Source organism: Rhinichthys klamathensis, unplaced genomic scaffold, assembly GCF_029890125.1.
Source record: "Rhinichthys klamathensis goyatoka isolate OS25496 unplaced genomic scaffold, OSU_Roscu_1.1 h1tg000161l_1, whole genome shotgun sequence".
In the NCBI taxonomy this organism is placed as follows: domain Eukaryota; kingdom Metazoa; phylum Chordata; class Actinopteri; order Cypriniformes; family Leuciscidae; genus Rhinichthys; species Rhinichthys klamathensis.
The window spans coordinates 3478950-3499279 of record NW_026606695.1 but is presented as its reverse complement, the minus strand read 5'-3'; the positions used below and the strand labels follow the sequence as shown (position 1 = coordinate 3499279).

Here is a 20330-nt window from a genome sequence, read left to right as displayed (position 1 = left end):
TACATCTTAAACTTTGGTTCTAAAGCACTTTGGGCACTTTTCAGCTGGCCAGGATGTGAGACCAGAAAACCAGCTAAGAATGGTTTAATTTTTGAGCTTGGTAACACTTTAGTTTAGGGTCCAAATCTCACTATTAACTAGTTGCTTATTATTACTAGCATATTGACTGTTTATTAGTACGTATAAAGCACATATTAATGCCGTATTCTTCATGTCATGACCATATTCTACATCCCTTAATCACCCAATACCTAAATTTAACCAGCAGTCCTAAACTAATTAGCCGTAATTAGGAGTTTATTGAGGAAAAATTCAGTTAATAATTGGGCCTAATCTTAAGTGTGACCCATACTTTTACCATTGAGGTTTAAACATGCTTAAAAAGTCAATGTGTTAAATGAACTGTATCTTCTTCCTGTGCGATGACGGTGGAAATACTTTAAAAGTTTTTTTTAGATATGTGGCTATACAGAAAGTGATTTCAGAAATAAACCCTAATGTAAACAGTGACATCTTGTCCCGTTTCAAAAAATCTGTTTGGTATTTTAATGTAGCCAACGTAACTACAAAGCTTCTGCTAAAACACTCAAAAAGCAGAATCATATAATATTATCCCAAAAAAAGACCAGCCTAAATCCCCTTCAGGCGTATTTCTGTCTTGTTTTGGACATAAACTCGGGAGTTTTACGCAATGAGTCATCGTCTGCGTCCTTTTTACGCATGGGCAAAAATCAATGTGTAAGGTGGAGCAAAAGAAGGACCGAAGTGAGTGGTGTGTCACTGGAGTAGATATAAGGTGATTGGACCGCGGGAAGCGAGTGTTCACTTGAATCTCAGTGCAGAGGACGCGTTCAATCTCGGCTGTGACCATGGAGAGCTCCAAACTCTGGACGACAGCGATGGCATGCGCTGTGCTGCTTTCCTGCATTCAAGGTGCTGAAATGGACTTTGACAACGAATCTGACTTAGAAACGAGAGCTTTGAGAGAGTTTTACCCAAAGGACCCGAATCTGACAAACGAAAAGCAGCTCGTAAGTATTGCGTAATTCTCGGCGCGTATAGAAAACAAATGTTTCTCCCTTCTTAAAAAAAAACTATTTAATGACACTGACTTTGGATTGATTCATTACTGTTCACAGCTGGGGGCTTTGCATGACGTTTTGGAGAAACTGCAGAGTAAACGCATCTCACTTTGGGAAAAGAAGTTTGGACGCGTTCCTACAGTGAGTATAGCACAAAACCGAATTTTCACTATTTGATATTTAATAACACTTTATTTCTATAATAGAATGGATTTTGTCTAGATTCAAATCACACATTTACCATCTCTACATTTATTCACAAAACGCTGACTCTGAGGTATCTAACACTGACGATTTGCTTTCACATCAGTGCGACGTTGGAGAGCAATGCGCCATCAGAAAAGGCTCAAGAATCGGCAAAATGTGTGACTGTCCACGTGGAGCGTTTTGCAATTACTTTTTGCTGAAGTGTTTGTAAAGACACAGATGGATTGTGAATTGGAAATATACACATGGTATTACAGATATTTATACATTATGTGATTTCTATTTTTATGATTATGAAGTGCTATGAGAAAAACAGATGAATTTGAAAGATTGTTTAATTATTTGCTGCTCTTGATGTGTAACTAAACCTGAATAAATTGTGTGGACCTTTGTTTTCTAAGGCAGTCTGTGTGTTTCCTCTAGTGTAATAAAGATATTTTGTTGTGGCATATAAATTAAATTGACACCTGACTTGCTCCTCAATACACATGACAAAACATTATGCACTGTAAGAAAAATCAACTTACTAAAATAATAAAAGTTTAAAATCAAAAGTGGCAACCTGCAGTGAAAAATTGTAAAATGTTAATAGAATAACGAAAAGAAGAAGACGTTGTTGGTTAACACATCCTAAATTATGATAAATATTAGTGCAATTGTTGGTTGCAGGAAAATACATAATAGGGTAACACTTTACAAAGTTCATTAGTTAACATTAACTAAGAATGAACAATACTTCTACAGCATTTATTAATCTTAGTTAATATTAATTTCAACATTTACTAATACATTATTAAAATCAAAGGTTGTATTTGTTAACATTAGTTAATGCACTGTGAACTAACATGAACAAACAATGAACAGCTGTATTTTTATTAACGTTAACAAAGATGAATAAATACTGTAACAAATGTATTGCTCATTGTTAGTTCACGTGTAGTCAATACATTAACTAATGTTAACTAATGAACCTTATGGTGAAGTGTTACCCATAATCTTTTTGAAGCAATACATACCAAGTCTTGATTTTGAATGTAATAAGTTAACTGAACAATATAATAATGACGTATCAGGGAAAGTGTTTTATAAAACACATCAGCTCAGTTTTCCGTTCCTTTTCATTTCTTCAATTTGTCTCACACATCTCATTCCATCTGCATGCATGATTTCAACAACTTAGTTATAACAAGGGTTTAAAATATGTGACATTTCTGTATTACAAAAGCCTCTGACTCATAGGAGAGAATGAGGAAAAGTGCACAGTACAGACTGTCCCATGATTAGCTCTGCCTAAGAGGATGAGTCAAACGTCCAGCCTAGCAGAAAAACACACCCAAATTCCCTCAGATGTCAATCAAAGTCGGCATTCAAATGGGTGCTTTCACTTCTTGTTAGGTTCATTTATGTTTGTAAATATTTTACAGAGTGCCAGCAGAAGAAGAGTGAGGAACGACGGGAAATACGTGTCTGCTGTTGCTGGCTGGCACTGAGAAACAGGTCAAGCACATCTCTGCATTAAAATAAATATTGATGGGCCTCATTTTATATAACAATCAAACCTCTGTGCACCTTTAAGCCATTTAATATTCAGATATCATAACGATTTTTCATTATTCATTTGATTGTTGAATTGCATTCAGGTTGCTGGAGAGGAAGCTAATTGATTATGGGGCAAATATGAGGAAAGCAGTATGTGATGTGTAATAAAATTGTCATTTGCTTTAGGTAACAATTAGATCTGCTCTGACAAGAGATTAAACAAATGAGCACTGAGGTGATGTAAACACAATAATCCTTTTATAAGCTGATTACAAACAAATTATTTTACGAAATAAACATATTTTAAAATATAGCTGCAAGCTGTAATCATCTTAATCTTTTCAAATATAATGTTTCTTTGCTGTAATTTTAGCAAGAAAGTCCATCATGAGTCTCCACTGACAGGGTTTGATGAAACAGCAATACATTCTGGCTTCACAATAAACAAATGAAAGGAAATCCCTCCCTTTTACTGTTAAACTGTTAAGTTTAATTGCAACTCAAATTTTGTAAATCCAGAAGGTATCTTAAGGTCCATTTTTATTTGTATTTATTTCTATAATAAATATATTTGGCCTTTTAACTTTTAAAACTTTGTATTTGTGTTTATTTTAACCTTTAATGCACCATATGTGATAATCAAACACAGACATTATAAATAGCACACATTTTAAATGTCTCTTTAAGGAAATATTATGCTGTATATTATATTAAAAGAGCAAAATTACATTGTTTCCTCAATTTAATTGTACAGCAATATATTCAGTCATGCCGGACAACTCACAAAAAAGCTATATTCAGTATCTTTAGGATATATATATATATATATATATATATATATATATATATATATATATATATATATATATATATATATATATATATATATATATATATATATATATACACACACACACACACTAATGATGCAGCTTGCCATATATCTGAAATTGATGCCATCACTATGTGCGTACACACACACAGTATACTTTATATATTTGGAACCACCCCATCAAGTCTGAGATTCGGCTTACGGTCTCTGATGTCTAGACACTTTTAGGTAACTTATAATTATTAGCAAAACAGTACAAATACATCTGGTGTAATTAACACAAAACCTCTGGTGCTTGGGGCCCTAATGAAGTTTATTTTGATATAGTGAGCACTAAGAATGTTTTAATTTTAAAATGTCACTACAAAAGCAGAGGTATAGACAGAACATATGAACCCCAGGTAAACCTCAAGTAAACTTTACATTAAACCAAACATTTACACTTCACTGATAACTCTGCTTCAACATTCATCATGACACAGGTGGCGGTTTTTATTTGACATTCAAAAAATCTGCCCAAAGGTCCACAACAACAGCAACATTACCATTCTCTGTCACAGTGGTAGAAATGTTTCATAAATAAAAATTGTCCAATATATGTGAAGCGAGGGGAAAATATACAAAAATCAGAGTGTCAAAAAATCTAAGTATCAAGCTAATAATACCTTTATTTTTATTGTTTTATTAAGTATATTTGTTATTTTGAATATTGGACCAGGAAAAATCCAATCACTGTCAACTGCAGACTGTATATTCTCAATGTAATGTTTCAGAAATAAATAAAACAAAAGTTATTGACATTTATACTAATTAAAATAGCCGCTTTTTAAACTGCCAACATTTTTCATAGGTCAGATAGAACTACAACCGCAGAAATGAAGATCTAAACCATCTCAACTTCACAACCACAAACCATAAACAAGACTCTAAAGCAACAGAGCAAGCCGTTTACAAGCCACAAAACTGACCGGCACTTGTTTTTTAAGATCCTTTTTACACACAACTAAATAACTCGGTCCTTCTCCTTAGTGCCATTCTGAATGATCATAACTGCAAAACTGTCCAAATGAAAATCTTTGGGACGTCTCCACGGCTGCCACAACTGAATCTTTATATCTTTTAAATCACTGGGGCAGAATGGAGCTCTACTGGTCTTCCTGAAAGGGATAGCTGAGAGCTGGAGGGAAAACCTGGCTCCTGGACTGTTCATCCAGCAGAACCAAATCGTCAACGTCTCGTCCTCGGAACCTGCGGCGGCAAACTTTCACTGTCACTTTTTGCCCTTGAAATACTTTGAGTGCTTCCTTGGAAGCCATTGCCTTGGCGGCACACTCATCACGCCCGTAGCCCGTACCCACGTAGACGGTGCAGCAGCGCAGTTCACACACCTGGCCTTCTTTTTGGGTACGTCCCATAGGCAGGTCAGGAATGTCTTTGAGAGGTACAAACACACAGCTAAGACTGGCCTTGCATGACTCCACACAACTGCGCAAGATTTCGTAGTGTTCCAGGTTGGGACCAAAGCCACCAGCAGACACGAGCTTCCAAGCAACGGCCTTGTAGAGTCGATTAAAAAAGGGCTGGTGTTCTGCGGGAGCCCCCGGTGGAGGGCCTGATTTCAGAGTATTCTTCGCACGAGCTTTAACATCTGGATCATTAGGTTTAGCCTTCTTACCCTGGTAATCAGCATCCAGTTCTGCAAAATACAGGGGGGGAAAAGCTCAGCTATTATACCACTGTTCAAACGTGGTCGGTAAAAAGGAAAAAAATAGTTAACTAATAGTTAATACATTAATAGACTATATGCAAATAGTGAGTTCTTCGTTCATTGTCACTGTAATTAACGAAGTGTTATTGTTGAATTAGCTCATAAAGAGTTAGATAATGCTTTGTTAACAACTTATTAACCATAAATATTTCTCACTTTAGATTAGGTCACAGAAAATCGGAAAATGTCATTAAGTGCTTTGAACTAAACTTTATTGGACATTAATTGGATTCATATTCAGCATTCCTTCAAATGTTTACAAATACATTAAGCCTATCCCCAAAGCTAAACATAACTACTTAAAAAAAATGTAAATAACAATGCTGTCATTATGAAATGGATACAAATACTCATTAGATCATGTTGTTAAAATACATCAGTTAGGATAATGTAATGAAACTACAGTTTATCAACTATTAATTAACTATAAACTAACAGTTTGCAAATTATGATAAATACTTCATTACTGTATACAGTATGCATTATATTACCTAACAATTTTAATTAGAAATGACATTCATCAAAAAATCCAGATGAAAATCAGCACAATGGTTTTCAAAATTGATATAAGAAGAAATGTTTCTCGAGCAGCAAATCAGCATATTAGAATGATTTCTGAAGGATCATGTGACACTGAAGACTGGAGTAATGAGTAATGAAAATTCAGCTTTGCCATCATAGAAATAAATGACATTTTAAAATACATTACAATAGAAAACTGTTATTTTAAATTGTAATAATATTTCACAATATGACTGTTTTTACTGTATTTTTGGTTAGGCAAATGAAGTCTTGGTGAGCATAAGAGACTTTGAACGGTAGTGTACATTCGTTTTTATTTGTCCCCGTAGGGAAAGTGGGGTTCAGCAATGTTCACAGGCATCACAAATTGGCATAAAAAAAATATTTTAATAAAAAATAAAAAGAAACCTAAAAAGGCCAGAGGATGCCTCTTGTCACTCACAATATTGTTTGCCTTATTTAACAATCCCTTTTTATAAATACCATCTATACTATGTGATGTATTCCCTAACAAATTACTTGCCATTATTAGCATAACCATAGCATAACCATAACAACAAACACAGAATTTCATGACACTTTCATAAAAGCACCATAAAACATTCTGTTGTGGACATTGAAAGGAAGGCAATTTCTTTAAGAATACTCTGTCGTGTCTTCATACTTATGTAACTCGTCAGCATGTCCCATTTAAGCTCATGGTCTTGCACTATGCCAAGGTATTTATAATTTGGTTCACACTATATTAAGTTTCCTTAACTACTATCCTTACATAAAAACATGGGTACAATGTATTTATTGTGCTTGCAAAACACCTTTTGCTGCTAATGAGGTGGGATGCGGGTAAGGTTAGGAACAGGTTTGGTGGTACGGGCAGGATTAAGGTTGGGTTAATTGTAAGAGAAGGGTCAGTGTAAGCATACATGTAGATGTAATTATTAAATTTATTAAATGAAATTTATTACAGCTGTAAATACATGCAGGTATTTTTTTTTTTTAAATATGAATATAAAAGGTAAAAAAAACATGCATGTACACAATAAGTGCATTGTATCAAATGATTAATTTAAATGTTAGTACAGTACAGTAGTTAAAGACTCCTAATATAAAGTGGGGCCATAATTTGTAACTGATAGTATTGGCTCCCCATTAAGTAATGTATTTATTTCAATGACACACATTAAAGACAGTCCATTTACCTGAAACTGCAGGTCTTTTAGTTTTTCCCATGATTTCATCTCTAGTCTTTCGCTCAGGGGCCTCAATCACAGTGATTCCTTCCGCCATCTCATTTATTTTGTCCATTACAGGCTGTGGATATCTGCATTAAAGTCAACAACATAAGAGTGTGCTCAATAAAAAAGGAAAAGGAATCTTTTAAAAAATCAAGTTTAAAACACATCTGACAATATTAGAAATGTATTAGAAGTGTGACGTGACTTTCATTTGGTAGTTTTTTTTTTCAAATATTAATATTACTAGTAACAAAAATGCTCCAATGATAATTTATTTTAGATAATAATACAAATTATGCCAAACTATGCTTTCCTTTCAAGAATTTCTTTCTTTTAATCTTCATTATAATATCAGGACAGTTCTATCACATTCACATTTTCTACTTTATTTCTCCCCAAAAAACACAAAAATTAATTTTAATATAGAAAATGTCAAATATGCTTATCACAGAAGAGATTTATTTAAAGCCATTTTATGTATGTATTGTACACTACTGTTCAGAAGTCTAGGGTAAAAAAAAACAAGGATTTATTTGATCAAAAATACAGTCAAATAAAAAATATTATGAAATACTACAATTTAAAATAATATGGTTAATATATTCTAAAATCTAATGTATTCCTGTGATGGTAAAGTTGAAATGTAGCCATTTCAATGCAGTAGCGATTACTTATTATTATTATCAATGTTGAAAACGGTTGTGCTGCTTAATATTTTTGTGAAAAAACATGAAATTCTTTAATGAACATAAATTTCAAAAGAAGACAATTTATTTGATCTCTCATACCATTATAAAAGGTCTTTACACGGTCACTTTTTAACATTTTTAATGCATCTTTGCTATCCATTAGTATTAATTTAAATAAATAAATAAACCCAAACTTTTGGGTAGCATATTTCCGTATAAATGTATAGATCTGGCAAAATGAGATAAATGTCACTGACCCAATTTAGAACTGATGTTATACGAAATGCATTTTACGTTCATGAAAACAACAACAAATGAAGAAAGTCCATGATAAAATGACAATTACCGACAGCCCAAAAACACGTGGTTGGCCCAAACCATAGACAGAGAAAGTAGTCTGTCTAAATTAGGACTTGGGGTCCCAGGTTGGATTGTAGGAAAAGCCTCCATATTGCGCAGGACAAACTCTCTCCTCGCATGCCATTGTTTATTTGTCTCACAATATCCTCTTAACGATTCCACCCAGTTCACGAGGTGTGGATTCTGACTGAGGAACTCAGAGACGATATCTGCTCCTGTCCCCGCCGCCATCACTGAAAACATGTAAAACAATCAAAAGTTACTTTGAGAAGTTCATAAAAGGCAGGTGTCCCACACAGCAGGTTCAGGCCCTGAGGAGGACCGGAATTCTAGGCATGTTTCCCAGCGACAGACAGACAAACAAACAGTTCATCAGTGGTTGCTGGCAAGATACTAAATCTGCAGACAGAGAGAACAGCTCATACATATATATAAACATCAGTACACTTATTTTAGGTAAGAGTGCTCAGTGTTAAGTTCTGTTGTTTAAGGCTTGCTTTCTTCATACAAGATCGCAAAGATTATTTTTTAGCAGGCTATCACGATACAATTACCAAAGCATTTTAGTAATGCATGTAAATGACCACTTTGCTCATCCTGTGTGGATTTAATGACTCCAATATTAACTTCAATTTTATTTCATAAGAGTCCAAGCAGTCGCTAGGGCCAATCAGTATGTAAAATAATGAAACGGCAAAACACACACAAAAACTGCATCAGATCGTTAAGAGAACATAAACAAGGGTTACCTCTAACTATATTATCCGCAGACAAGTCCTCATCAGCTGTATGTAGTAAAAATATTATGTTAAATGTGATTGTAGTGCAGCTGTCTGAGCACTTCCCCTGTCGCGCTCGAGATTTGCGTCATCAACGTGCGACGGGGTTTTGGCGGTGCAAAAATAATGATGAGAACGTATTACCTGTATTTTTATTGTCGTTTGTTTCATTTGAATACGCTATCTGACTAGCAGCGTCGGTAAAAAAATGATCCATGAGTTGCTTCTGGCTCTCAGTGGATATCCTGGGACCATATTCACTTGGAATAAACGGAATGGATTGCAGGTATTAAATACAGTATTCTGTCATTGATGCATTTAATAATATATCTCTATTACAGAATGAATAATTTGCATCATGGCTGTACGGAAACAGGAACATATTTTTTAACTAACATGTCAGTAGTTTTTGTTTTACATTTATAAATGTATTTATAAAAAATATCCCTTAAAGTTGTATTGCATTTACATGGTACATGGTACTTGGTACACAGAATACCACGGTAAGATAATCCATAAAAAGGTATTACCATGTTGCATGCATGCCCCAGACATGGTAATATCATGGTATTCTGAAGTACTTCAAAAATACCATGTAAAAAAAAAAAGCAATACTTTGTTTGTATTCCAGTGTAAAATAAGATGCATCAAGTGTTGTTGATCACAGGTGTCCCAGGACCTTCCATTCCTCCACCCCAGTGAAACCAGTGTCCTCAATCGGCTCTGTAAAATGGGCACTGACTATGTGCGCTTCACAGAATTTATAGAGCAACACACGGGTCATGTCCACCAACAGGTAATCAGATCATATTCTTCATGCATTCATTGTGTGTCAAGGACATGATCAGATCGAGGCAGAAGTGTGATTCCTTCTCCATGTCTCACAGGAGCACTACTCCAGCCAGCCGAGTCAGTCTGGGCTTCATGGCATTTATCTGCGTGCGTTCTGCACTGGGCTGAACTCTATGCTGCAGCCCTATCGACAGGCTTTACTGGACCTTGAAAAAGAGGTTGTACATTTGGAGAGTCCTTATAGTGCTTTTAGATCCATAATTGCAGATAATATAAACTATTTACATTTTTTCTTACAGTTTCTTGGTGATCCACACCTCTCTATTTCTCATGTAAACTACATGCTGGAACAGGTAAAGAGAAAACTTGACTTTTTACCTGTACACCTGATCCACTGAAATATGTGGAATTATCAAAAGTTTGCGGTCAGTAAGATTTTTTTCTATACTTGTGTATTTAAGGAAATCAATACTTTTATTCAGCAAGGATGCATTAAATGGATCAAAAGTGACTGTAAAAACGTTTAGCTTATAAAGTTGCAAAAAATAAATAAATCCTGGAAAAAATGTATCACGGTTTCCACAAAAATATTAAGAAGAACTGTTTCCATCATCAATGAGTAATGGCTGCCTAAAATTAAGCTTTGCCAACAAAGAACATTTCACAAGATTACTATTTTTATTGAATTTTTGATTTAATAAAAGTGAGTGGTAGCTTTTGTGAGCATACAATTTAAAAAAAAAAAATCTACCTGACCCCAAACCTTTGAACTGTAGTACACACGGTGGTTTAATTCATTACATAATTAAAAAAAATGGATTTAAATTAAATTCAACTAAGTCCCATATTTTTAATACGGACAACGAATATATGTCTAACTTGCAGTTTATTCAGTTTCAGCTTCTCTTCCCATCTGTGATGGTTGTTGTGGAGACCATCAAGTCTCAGAAGGTTGGTAACTAGATGGGTGCCGCCTGTTTGCGGTAAATGATTAGAAGAGTGCATGGTTGGAAATAATAACCTTCTGAAACTTTCTTCTTGTTTCAACAGATTCATGGCTGCCAGATCCTAGAGACTGTGTACAAGCACAGCTGTGGAGGACTGCCTCCTGTCAGGACGGCCTTAGAGAAGTGAGCTCTCAAAAACCCTACTAAAAACCCCTAATGCTCGAACGTAAGACACATAATTCTATTTTTACTGCTCTAATGGTAGTGTCTGCATCGCAGGATTCTTGCAGTGTGCCATGGCGTGATGTATAAGCAGCTGGCTGCGTGGATGCTGCACGGGTTGCTGCTGGATCAGAGTGAGGAGTTCTTTGTCAAGCAGGGTCCCAGTGCTGGCGGAGCCACAGCTGCACAGGAGGAAGAGGAGGAGGACCTGGGTATCGGAGGGCTGAGTGGAAAACAGCTCCGTGAGCTGCAGGATTTGGTGAGCGACTAAGGATGCATTTACACTACATGGTTCAGGTGATCCAATACAGATTGGATATGACCCACGAATGTGTAAGCAGGAAAAAAAGCACATGGATTCCGTCCGATATTCTCAGATCGTTTTCAGGCCTCATTGGAAATAAATCTGATGTGAATCGGAAACATGCATTTGCGTCTGCCATGTAAGCGGACAGATCGGATATTCCCCTGTCAATGCAAGTCATGCTTGATAACACAGTGGTGAATGACTTCAACAGGTGGACACTGACCTCGATCACATGACTTTGTTTAATGACGCAATGGAGGACGAAAGCTCAACCCCAGTTTTGCTGACCTTTAAAGATGGTGCGGAAAGCAAAAGCAGTGTGTCTACTTTGGCTTGTTTCACCAGGTGTACAGGGTAAATGCTAATATTGTATTTGGGTCACTTTTTAAAAGAAGATGTAAGCTGGTCTTAAAAAAAATCGGATAGTGGGCATCAAGACCTGCAGTGTAAATGCGGCCTAAATACCTGAACAGCACTTCCTGAGATTGTGTGATTCAGGCTGGGTCATGTGTCTGAATTCTTAGGCTGCACCACAAACAATAATACATTTTTTTCTTAGCAATGCTTTTTTTTTTTTTGACGGAATATTTGTATTTATTATTTTATCAGTTTTATTCAATTGAATATATTTAATATTGTCATGTAAATTTTTCCCTCAAAAAACCCTCCAAACAGCCCCTAGCAAAACATCTACTGTAATGATACATTTTTATCTTAGCAATGTATTTTTATATACATGTTAAAAATATATTTCTATTTAATATTTTATATTAAATGAATATGATCAATTTTCATTTAAAATTATGGTTACACTTTACAATAAGGTTCCATCTGTTAACATTAGTTAACTAACAACATTTACTACTACATAATTAAAATCAAAAGCTGTATCTGTTCATATTTTTTTTTATTTCAATTCATCAAAAGAAGGGGTAAGCAACATAAAAAGGATACATGAAACCAAAATGCGATGTTTAAATATTTATTAGGAAAACAAAATTAACAAGTATCATAATGGAGAAACAAGAAACAAAAATAATTCTAAATAGTTTAACAACAAAGAACAAACAAATAACAATACCTGAAATTTCCAACTTAACAGAGGCAACCAATGAAAAAGGAATGCAAATAAAAGCTTGTTTGCTAGTGAATATTTCCTCTTCCCTATCATGCTCCTCTTCAGCGTCCTTTTATACTCAATCAAGAAGCGCAGACAATGAGACGCAGGTGCGCAAGGATGGACCTAAACAAACATACAGAGTAACACTAACAAATGTATTACTCATTGTTAGTTTATGTTAGTGAATCCAACGTTAACCAATGGAACCTTATTGTAAAGTATTACCAAATTTGTTTTTTACATTTTTGTTATTAAAACAAGGAAATTATTCAATAAATATAATAATAATAATAAAACAGCATTAATTAACATTATAAGCTTTTGTGGATGCAAAACATTAACATTAACAATTCTTTAAAGGTGAACTATGCAGGTTTTTTACCTCAACCGAACAGCTTCGGAGTCATTGGAATGGTTATATTACTCTTTTCGGGTTGAATGGTGGTCGTTTCGCACCCCCCTATCGCATGTGAGCGGAAAAAACACACTTGCAACTTTGAGTCGGCGGGCCGCCAGCCGCAGCATCAGGAAAGTGTCGCGTGATATCAGGTCTCGCAATGTAACGAATTGCTTTACGGCAAAAAAGATCTGATAAAATTCTGATAAAATAAGCACCAAACAGAAATAACCCGGCACCGTATACATGTGGTGTTCGAGGCGCACATACAATACAGACTGCCGACAGTTAAACAGGGCGCGCGCAGCTCTTAAAGGGGCCACACCTTATTTCAACTCGTTACAGCTTCCATCCTACTGAACAGGTACCGGTGTACAGGGGGGATCAGGCCGTGAGTGCAGAGAGCCATCTCTGCGCGGATGCTATTTACGACAGTACAAGTACTCCACAGCAACTCTAGGGGTCGCTGTTTGACAAAAACGGAATTCCTGCATAGTGCACCTTTAAAGGGATACTCCACCAGTATTTCTTATTAAACTATGTTATTCCCTTAACTAAGACGAGTTGATACATACCTCTCTCGTCTCAGTGCGTGCACTATATCGCTCTGTATTGCCGCAAAACTATGTTAGCACTTAGCTTAGCCCATGCATTAAATATGGGCCAAGCAGAGAAGCGACCAAACACTTCCACGTTTTCCCTATGTAAACACAGTTACTCGAGTAGTGTAACTTGACCTGGGCTGGTGACACAAAATAAACCGTTGCGCTTTTCTAAGCGTTTAAAATTGATGACTATATTGTATGGCGGAATACCATAACAAGTGCTTTTGAGCACTTCGACTTGGCGCAATAATATCTTCACTCGTGAAAAGTCCTCTTACCGGCTCCCGCTTCCTCTCCCCCTCCCTCTGACATTTCCGTCAATACAACCAACGTGACTTTTACTACCTGTGCTATTAGCAAACTGCAGATCATTTGCAATGGCGGACTTTGTAGATGATTATGACTTCTTTGTAGAAGACCCAGAGCCATATCTGTTTGAACCCGAGTACACGGAGGAGGAATTAGCTCTTATGGACCGTGAGAGGCAAGAAAGATAATGATCCAGAACAGACCGGAGCTGGCGAAAGACCACGGGCAAACAGCAATTGGTGGTGCAAGTGTGACTGTTGCGAACAGATGCCGACCGAAATTGAGAGCCTGTGCTGTTTAGAATGCTAACTAAGCTAACTAGCTTCCAACAACCTGTTACTTCGTCAACTCCGCTCGAACTACTACTACCGGCGCATGTCACGTTGGTTGTATTGACGGAAATGTCAGAGGGAGGGGGAGAGGAAGCGGGAGCCGGTAAGAGGACTTTTCACGAGTGAAGATATTATTGCGCCAAGTCGAAGTGCTCAAAAGCACTTGTTATGGTATTCCGCCATACAATATAGTCATCAATTTTAAACGCTTAGAAAAGCGCAACGGTTTATTTTGTGTCACCAGCCCAGGTCAAGTTACACTACTCGAGTAACTGTGTTTACATAGGGAAAACGTGGAAGTGTTTGGTCGCTTCTCTGCTTGGCCCATATTTAATGCATGGGCTAAGCTAAGTGCTAACATAGTTTTGCGGCAATACAGAGCGATATAGTGCACGCACTGAGACGAGAGAGGTATGTATCAACTCGTCTTAGTTAAGGGAATAACATAGTTTAATAAGAAAAACTGGTGGAGTATCCCTTTAAGGTTTGCTACAAACGCTGATTTTCGCAAAGCATTATAAAATGTATCCACTTCTCACTTATAAAATAGATGCTCCCTGGCAAAACATCTACTATAATGTGATGAAATATTTGCTATTTTTATGTTGTTGTTGTTTTTAAACCTAATCAAAATACACAGCCGCCTTTAAACAGCCATCAATAGAAAAAGATTGGCAGCTGAATGGTGTAGTTACAAACCAGCCAAACTCTGTCGGCTTGTACATAAATCGAAATTTCGCATTTTTTTTTACTGGTTGCGGTTTATTATAACAATTAATACATTTTCTGTTCGTTACTTTCCCACTGTAGAGGCTGATTGAGGAAGAGAACATGCTCGCACCTTCTCTGCAGCAGTTCTCCTTGCGTGTGGAGATGCTTCCCTCATACATCCCTGTTCGAGTAGCTGAAAAAATCCTCTTTGTTGGAGAGTCTGTGCAAATGTTTGAAAATCACAACCAGAGTCCATCGCGAGCTGGTGAGTGAATGAGCGTTTTGCGTCTGTTGTTCAGGTGTGTTCGTGATGGTTTTGTTTCGTAACGCTGCCCTCATGTGGTTGCTCAGGGTCTATACTGAAGCATCAGGAGGACATGTTTGCAGCAGAGCTCCACAGGCTCAAACAGCAGCCTCTCTTTAGTCTGGTGGACTTTGAGAATCTTGTGGATGGCATTCGGAGCACAGTTGCTGAGGTTGGTCCCTAACTAAATTGGTTTTTAAATCTGAATCCCAAAATGTGAAACATGTCTATAACATCTCGGGGTCATATTTCACAAGATGAATGAAGCCCATTTTTAAGCCATTATGACATTATTTTCAAGATTTTAAGCACTGTGAATGATGTAATCGAGTCAGCCTCTTTATGCTTTCAAAATACTTGAACATTAAAGGGATAGTTCACCCAAACATGACAATTCTTTCTTCATTTACCCACCCTCAAGATCCAAACCTTTATGAATTTCTTTCTTCTGTTGAACACAAAAGAAGATATTTTGAAGAATATGGGTAACCAAACAGTTGACTTCCATAGTATGGAAAAATATTCTGGAAATCAATGGGCAAAATGTTCAAAATATCCTCTTTTGTGTTCAGCAGAAAAAATAAATTCATATAGGTTTGGAACAACTTGAGGGTGAGTAGATGATAACAGAACTTTCATTTTTGGGTGAACTATCCCCAAATATATAATAATTAATCCCCGTATATATTTCTCCATAGTTTTTAATTTGGTTATGCTGATGCAGTGCTTCATGGGATTGTAGTTCTTTCCCTCACTAAAGTCATTAATTACACAGTCTTGTAACTTTATATTTTTGTTGGCAGTTTTTAATGTTATGATTCACCTCATAGCTTGGTTCATGACATATAACTCTTTAACAAATATTTTTTTTTAATCCCTATGGGGAAATGAATGGAAAAAATACTTCCGGAACCAATGCAGCTGAAAAAGTGTTTCTGTAATGTGAATTTTTTTTGTAACACTACCATAAGTTCCCATTAGTTAACAAATGGGTTAATGAATTAACTAACAATGAGCAATACATTTGTTACAGTATTTATTAATCTTTGTTAATGTTAGTTATTATTATTTATAATGGATCTGAGCTAACATGAAACAATTCAAATCAAAATCAAATCTTTCGATTTTAATAATGTGTTATTAAATGTTGAAATTTTGACATTAAAAATATTAATAAATGCTTCAAGAAGTATTTTAATTGTTCCTTTTAACTAATAGTTAACAAATAGAACCTAATTATAAAGTGTTACCAAAATGGTTTGAAATTTGAAAATATAATGTATTGTATTAGTAAAGAGAATCTAAAAGATGATTAGATGAATGGCAGAACTCCTCCAGTCATGGAAAACGTGGAAATATCAGGAAATTTTAACATTGTAATTTCACGCCTGGAAAATTCACGGACACTTGTACAATGTGACGGTTACATTTTGAAATGTCAAAATTTTACTTTTTTTCAAGGTGAAAAATTGGCATATTTTCGTGAGATTCACCCGCACTAATAGCTCTACAAAATATCAGTTATTGTCCAGATGAAATTGTGTTTGTCTTTTCTTGTAGCACTTATGGACTTTGATGGTAGAGGAATCTGATCTTTTGGGGCAGCTTAAGGTAAACGGAGCGATTTGTTGATGGTACGCTTTTGCTGGCGCACTTTTGCTTTCACAATGAATGAGTTGTTGCTGTTTTAGATCATAAAGGACTTTTACTTGTTGGGGCGAGGTGAACTGTACCAAGTCTTTATTGACCTTGCTCAACATATGCTGAAAACCCCACCATCTGCTGTTACTGAACATGGTATTGATTCATTTTTCTTATAACGCATGAAATCACCCTCTTCAAATTCTTCCATCCTCTTCATTATTCCTCTGATTTTGATATTTTTGTTTCAGATGTCAATGTGGCCTTTCAGCAAGCAGCTCATAAAGTGCTGCTAGATGATGACAATCTTCTGCCCCTCCTGCATCTCACCATAGACTACCAAGGGAAAGAAAGCAAAGGTATTGCCTAACGACTAGCATTTTTAGCCCTAACCAACCCTGTGTCCGCATATTAAATACTTCACATAATTGTATAATAATGCTCGCAGAGGCTTCTGGGAATCGAGAGGGCACCACTCCTCCACAGGAGAGTTCTCCTCGTGAGGCTCCGCCCACTGGCTGGGCTGCGCTGGGATTGGCTTACAAAGTTCAATGGCCCCTACATATTCTTTTCACTCCTGCTGTGTTGGAGAAGTAAGCCATTGGTTTATATTGGCCATTTAATATTATTATTCCATTAATCAACTGTATGAACACCACAGCGGTTAACCCGTGCTTCATTTCAGGTATAACGTAGTGTTTCGTTACCTGCTGAGTGTGCGTCGTGTCCAGTCCGAGCTGCAGCACTGCTGGGCCCTGCAGATGCAGCGCAAACATCTCAAATCAAACCAGACGGATGCAGTTAAATGGAGACTCCGCAACCATATGGCCTTCCTAGTGGACAACCTTCAGTATTACCTTCAGGTTACAACTTGGCTACGTACTACACACTGCTAAAAGTATTTTGCTGATGATGTGAAAAAACATGCACTACTGCTTAAAGGTCAATAGTACTTTTTTTTATGTTTTTGAAATATGTTATCTGTTATGCTCACTGAAGCTGCATTTAATTTATATACAAAAATATTATTATATCATTTTATTCCTGTGACTGCAAAGCTGAATTTTCAGCATCATTACTCCAGTCTTCAGTGTCACATGATCCTTCAGAAATCATTCTAATATGCTGATTTTCTGCTCAAGAAACATTTCTTATTATTTTCAATGATGAAAACAGTTGTGCTGCTAAGAACAGCATTTATTTGAAATAGAAATCCTTTGTAACATTATGAAGGTCTTTTACTGTCAGTTTGATCCATTTTATGTTTCTTTGCTGAAGTACTTTTTTTTTTTACTGATTCCCCCAAGTGTACATGCATACTAATAGGTCATTAGAAGGTGTACCACTATTGGGACCTATTAAGATGTCAACATTGCATCTTTATAATAAATACCCCCTATTAACATGATGAATGATAAAATAATGAAAACAATAAAAAATTTAAAACATTCGTTAAAAAACTTCCATGGCCTGGTTTCACAGACAGGGTTTAGATTAAACCACGATTAGGGCTTCATTCAATTAGGACATTTAAGTAGATTTTATAAATGTGACTTAGAAAAAAAAACATTATTGGTGTGCATCTTGAGACAAAATAACAATGGGACTTTTTTTTTACATGCACACAGATTCACCAGAGAAAGTGTACCATCTGGACACCAAATAATATTTTTAACATACTAATCTTGCATACTGTTTGTTGTTTAGTATGCAAATTGAGACCAAGCAGAAGAACAATGAATATAGTTAATATAATTATTTTGCATTGTTCTTCAGGTGGACGTTCTGGAGTCTCAGTTTTCGCAGCTCTTACAACAGATCAACTCCACAAGAGACTTTGAGAGCATTCGATTGGCCCATGACCATTTCCTCAGCAATCTTCTTGCACAATCTTTCATATTGCTCAAGCCTGTGAGTGTCCAGAACATATCTCTGTGTATCCCAGATTGTGTGTTTTGCTTTTGGTTAAATAATCACTTTATTGCTCTCCTAGGTGTTTCACTGTTTGAATGAAATTCTGGACCTGTGTCACAACTTTTGTTCCCTGGTCAGTCAGAATCTTGGGCCTCTGGATGAAAGAGGAACAGCCCAGCTGGATATTCTTGTGAAGGTAGCTTTGCTTGTGTGAATTGGTTTTTGAAATGATTCCTAATGCAAGATTTTATGCGTATTTATGGAAGTCAATTTCTGCCACATAAGAAGAAAAAAAATCATGCTTTGGTAAGTCATAAATCTAAATCGAGATAAAAAGCTCAAATCAAAATTGACAGTCAGAATGATGACCAGTTGAAGTCAAGTTTTTTTTTTTAAAGAAAAGTTGAACAAACTTTGTCATAATTATGATTTACTGAAGTTTTTTGTGTGTGTGTGTGGCAGAAATGGGCTTCCATAAATTCTTCCATCTGTAATAATTTCAAAATCTTCAAAACAACACTTTGTCATGAAATTAATGATTTACCAACATGTTTTTAATGTGGCAGAAATGGGCTTTGATAGATATATCTGTACTTTTACTTCCCAGGGATTTAGTCGTCAGTCGTTCCTGCTTTTCAAGATTCTTTCCAGCGTCCGGAACCACCAGATAAACTCGGACTTGGCACAGCTGCTGTTACGACTAGACTACAACAAATACTACACACAGGCAGGAGGCACGCTGGGAAGGTAGGCATGAGTGATGCAGTGCTTTATGCTGGGTACACACCAAAAGATTTTTTACATCTTATAAGATTTTCAAAATGTGATAGACCACAAACATGAGGACAAAAAATCCTAGATTTAAGCGTTTTGCTCCTATAGTGTGTGGTGTGCCATGATGTGACAAAGACAGCACACCACACACGAACAGATTTTCAACCAGTCTCGACTGTGAACAAAGGAAATCTCACAAAATCTCGCGAGACTTCAGAATAAGCTTGGCGGACGATATGCAGGAAGAAATTGCGATGATAGTGTTTGGAATGATTTTCACAGAAAAACATTCGTGCTGTTGCCACAAATCAACAAGCTGATCCTCCATCTCTGCTGTCCACATCAATTTAACTTTTTGCAACGCCATGACTGCGTTTGTTATGCTTCCGTCTTCCATCATCTCGATTTCTGATTGGATATTGTTTCGTTTCACGTGATAATCTCCAGAGCGTGCCCCACACATCAGGATTTCTGGTCGGAGCCGCCCCGATCGCGAAGCGTAAATATTCAATATGATGAATATTTATGATTCGCGATCGGGGCGGCTCCGACGTTCTTCCGAGCAGGTTCGGACACTCTTAACACACCTCACACCAAGGGAAAATCTGATAAGATAATCTGTAGAACCATCAAGATAATCGGGACATAGCTAGGATTGTCGGAAGGGGGAAAATCGGCCCAAAATCAGCCCGATTATCTTTTGGTGTGTACCCAGCATTAGTGAGCCGATTCATGCAAAAATGTAACATGTTGTTCATTGTCCTGCAGTTTTGGCCTATGAAGTGGAGCCTGAAGATCTCAGAGGCAAACCTCACACAATGGTGCATTTCATCTTAAAACATGCCCAATACAATACTTGTTGATTTGTACATTAAATTAATATGATAGGGCTCCTGTCAATGTCACTGCTTGTGTCCTGCTTTTACCGTACTCTCAACTACC

General features: G+C 36.4%; 3 protein-coding genes across 3 annotated transcripts; 2 read left to right on the top strand and 1 right to left on the bottom strand.

Annotated features, from left to right (window-relative positions):
- The first annotated feature begins 735 nt into the window (after nt 1-735).
- Nucleotides 736-1693, top strand: cart3 (cocaine- and amphetamine-regulated transcript 3). The gene is made up of 3 exons (XM_056259013.1): nt 736-1031; nt 1140-1223; nt 1393-1693. Exons 1-3 carry the CDS (start codon nt 870-872, stop codon nt 1498-1500), a joined length of 354 nt encoding a protein of 117 aa, XP_056114988.1. The 5' UTR covers nt 736-869; the 3' UTR covers nt 1501-1693.
- A 2632-nt stretch (nt 1694-4325) lies between these two features.
- cdkn2aip (CDKN2A interacting protein) lies at nt 4326-9112 on the bottom strand. The gene is made up of 4 exons (XM_056259012.1): nt 8984-9112; nt 8221-8467; nt 7150-7271; nt 4326-5356 (listed from the first exon to the last, which is right to left on the bottom strand). The coding sequence occupies exons 2-4, from the start codon at nt 8463-8465 to the stop codon at nt 4806-4808; spliced, it is 918 nt and encodes a 305-aa protein (XP_056114987.1). The 5' UTR covers nt 8466-8467; nt 8984-9112; the 3' UTR covers nt 4326-4805.
- Nucleotides 9113-9162: 50 nt separating this feature from the next.
- tubgcp4 (tubulin, gamma complex associated protein 4) lies at nt 9163-20293 on the top strand. Its single transcript, XM_056259010.1, has 18 exons — nt 9163-9299; nt 9681-9809; nt 9901-10023; nt 10105-10158; nt 10700-10756; nt 10856-10935; nt 11032-11233; nt 14855-15020; nt 15107-15231; nt 16620-16670; nt 16751-16856; nt 16952-17059; nt 17149-17293; nt 17386-17563; nt 18477-18611; nt 18694-18810; nt 19222-19361; nt 20157-20293. The coding sequence occupies exons 1-18, from the start codon at nt 9222-9224 to the stop codon at nt 20167-20169; spliced, it is 2007 nt and encodes a 668-aa protein (XP_056114985.1). The 5' UTR covers nt 9163-9221; the 3' UTR covers nt 20170-20293.
- Nucleotides 20294-20330: the final 37 nt, after the last annotated feature.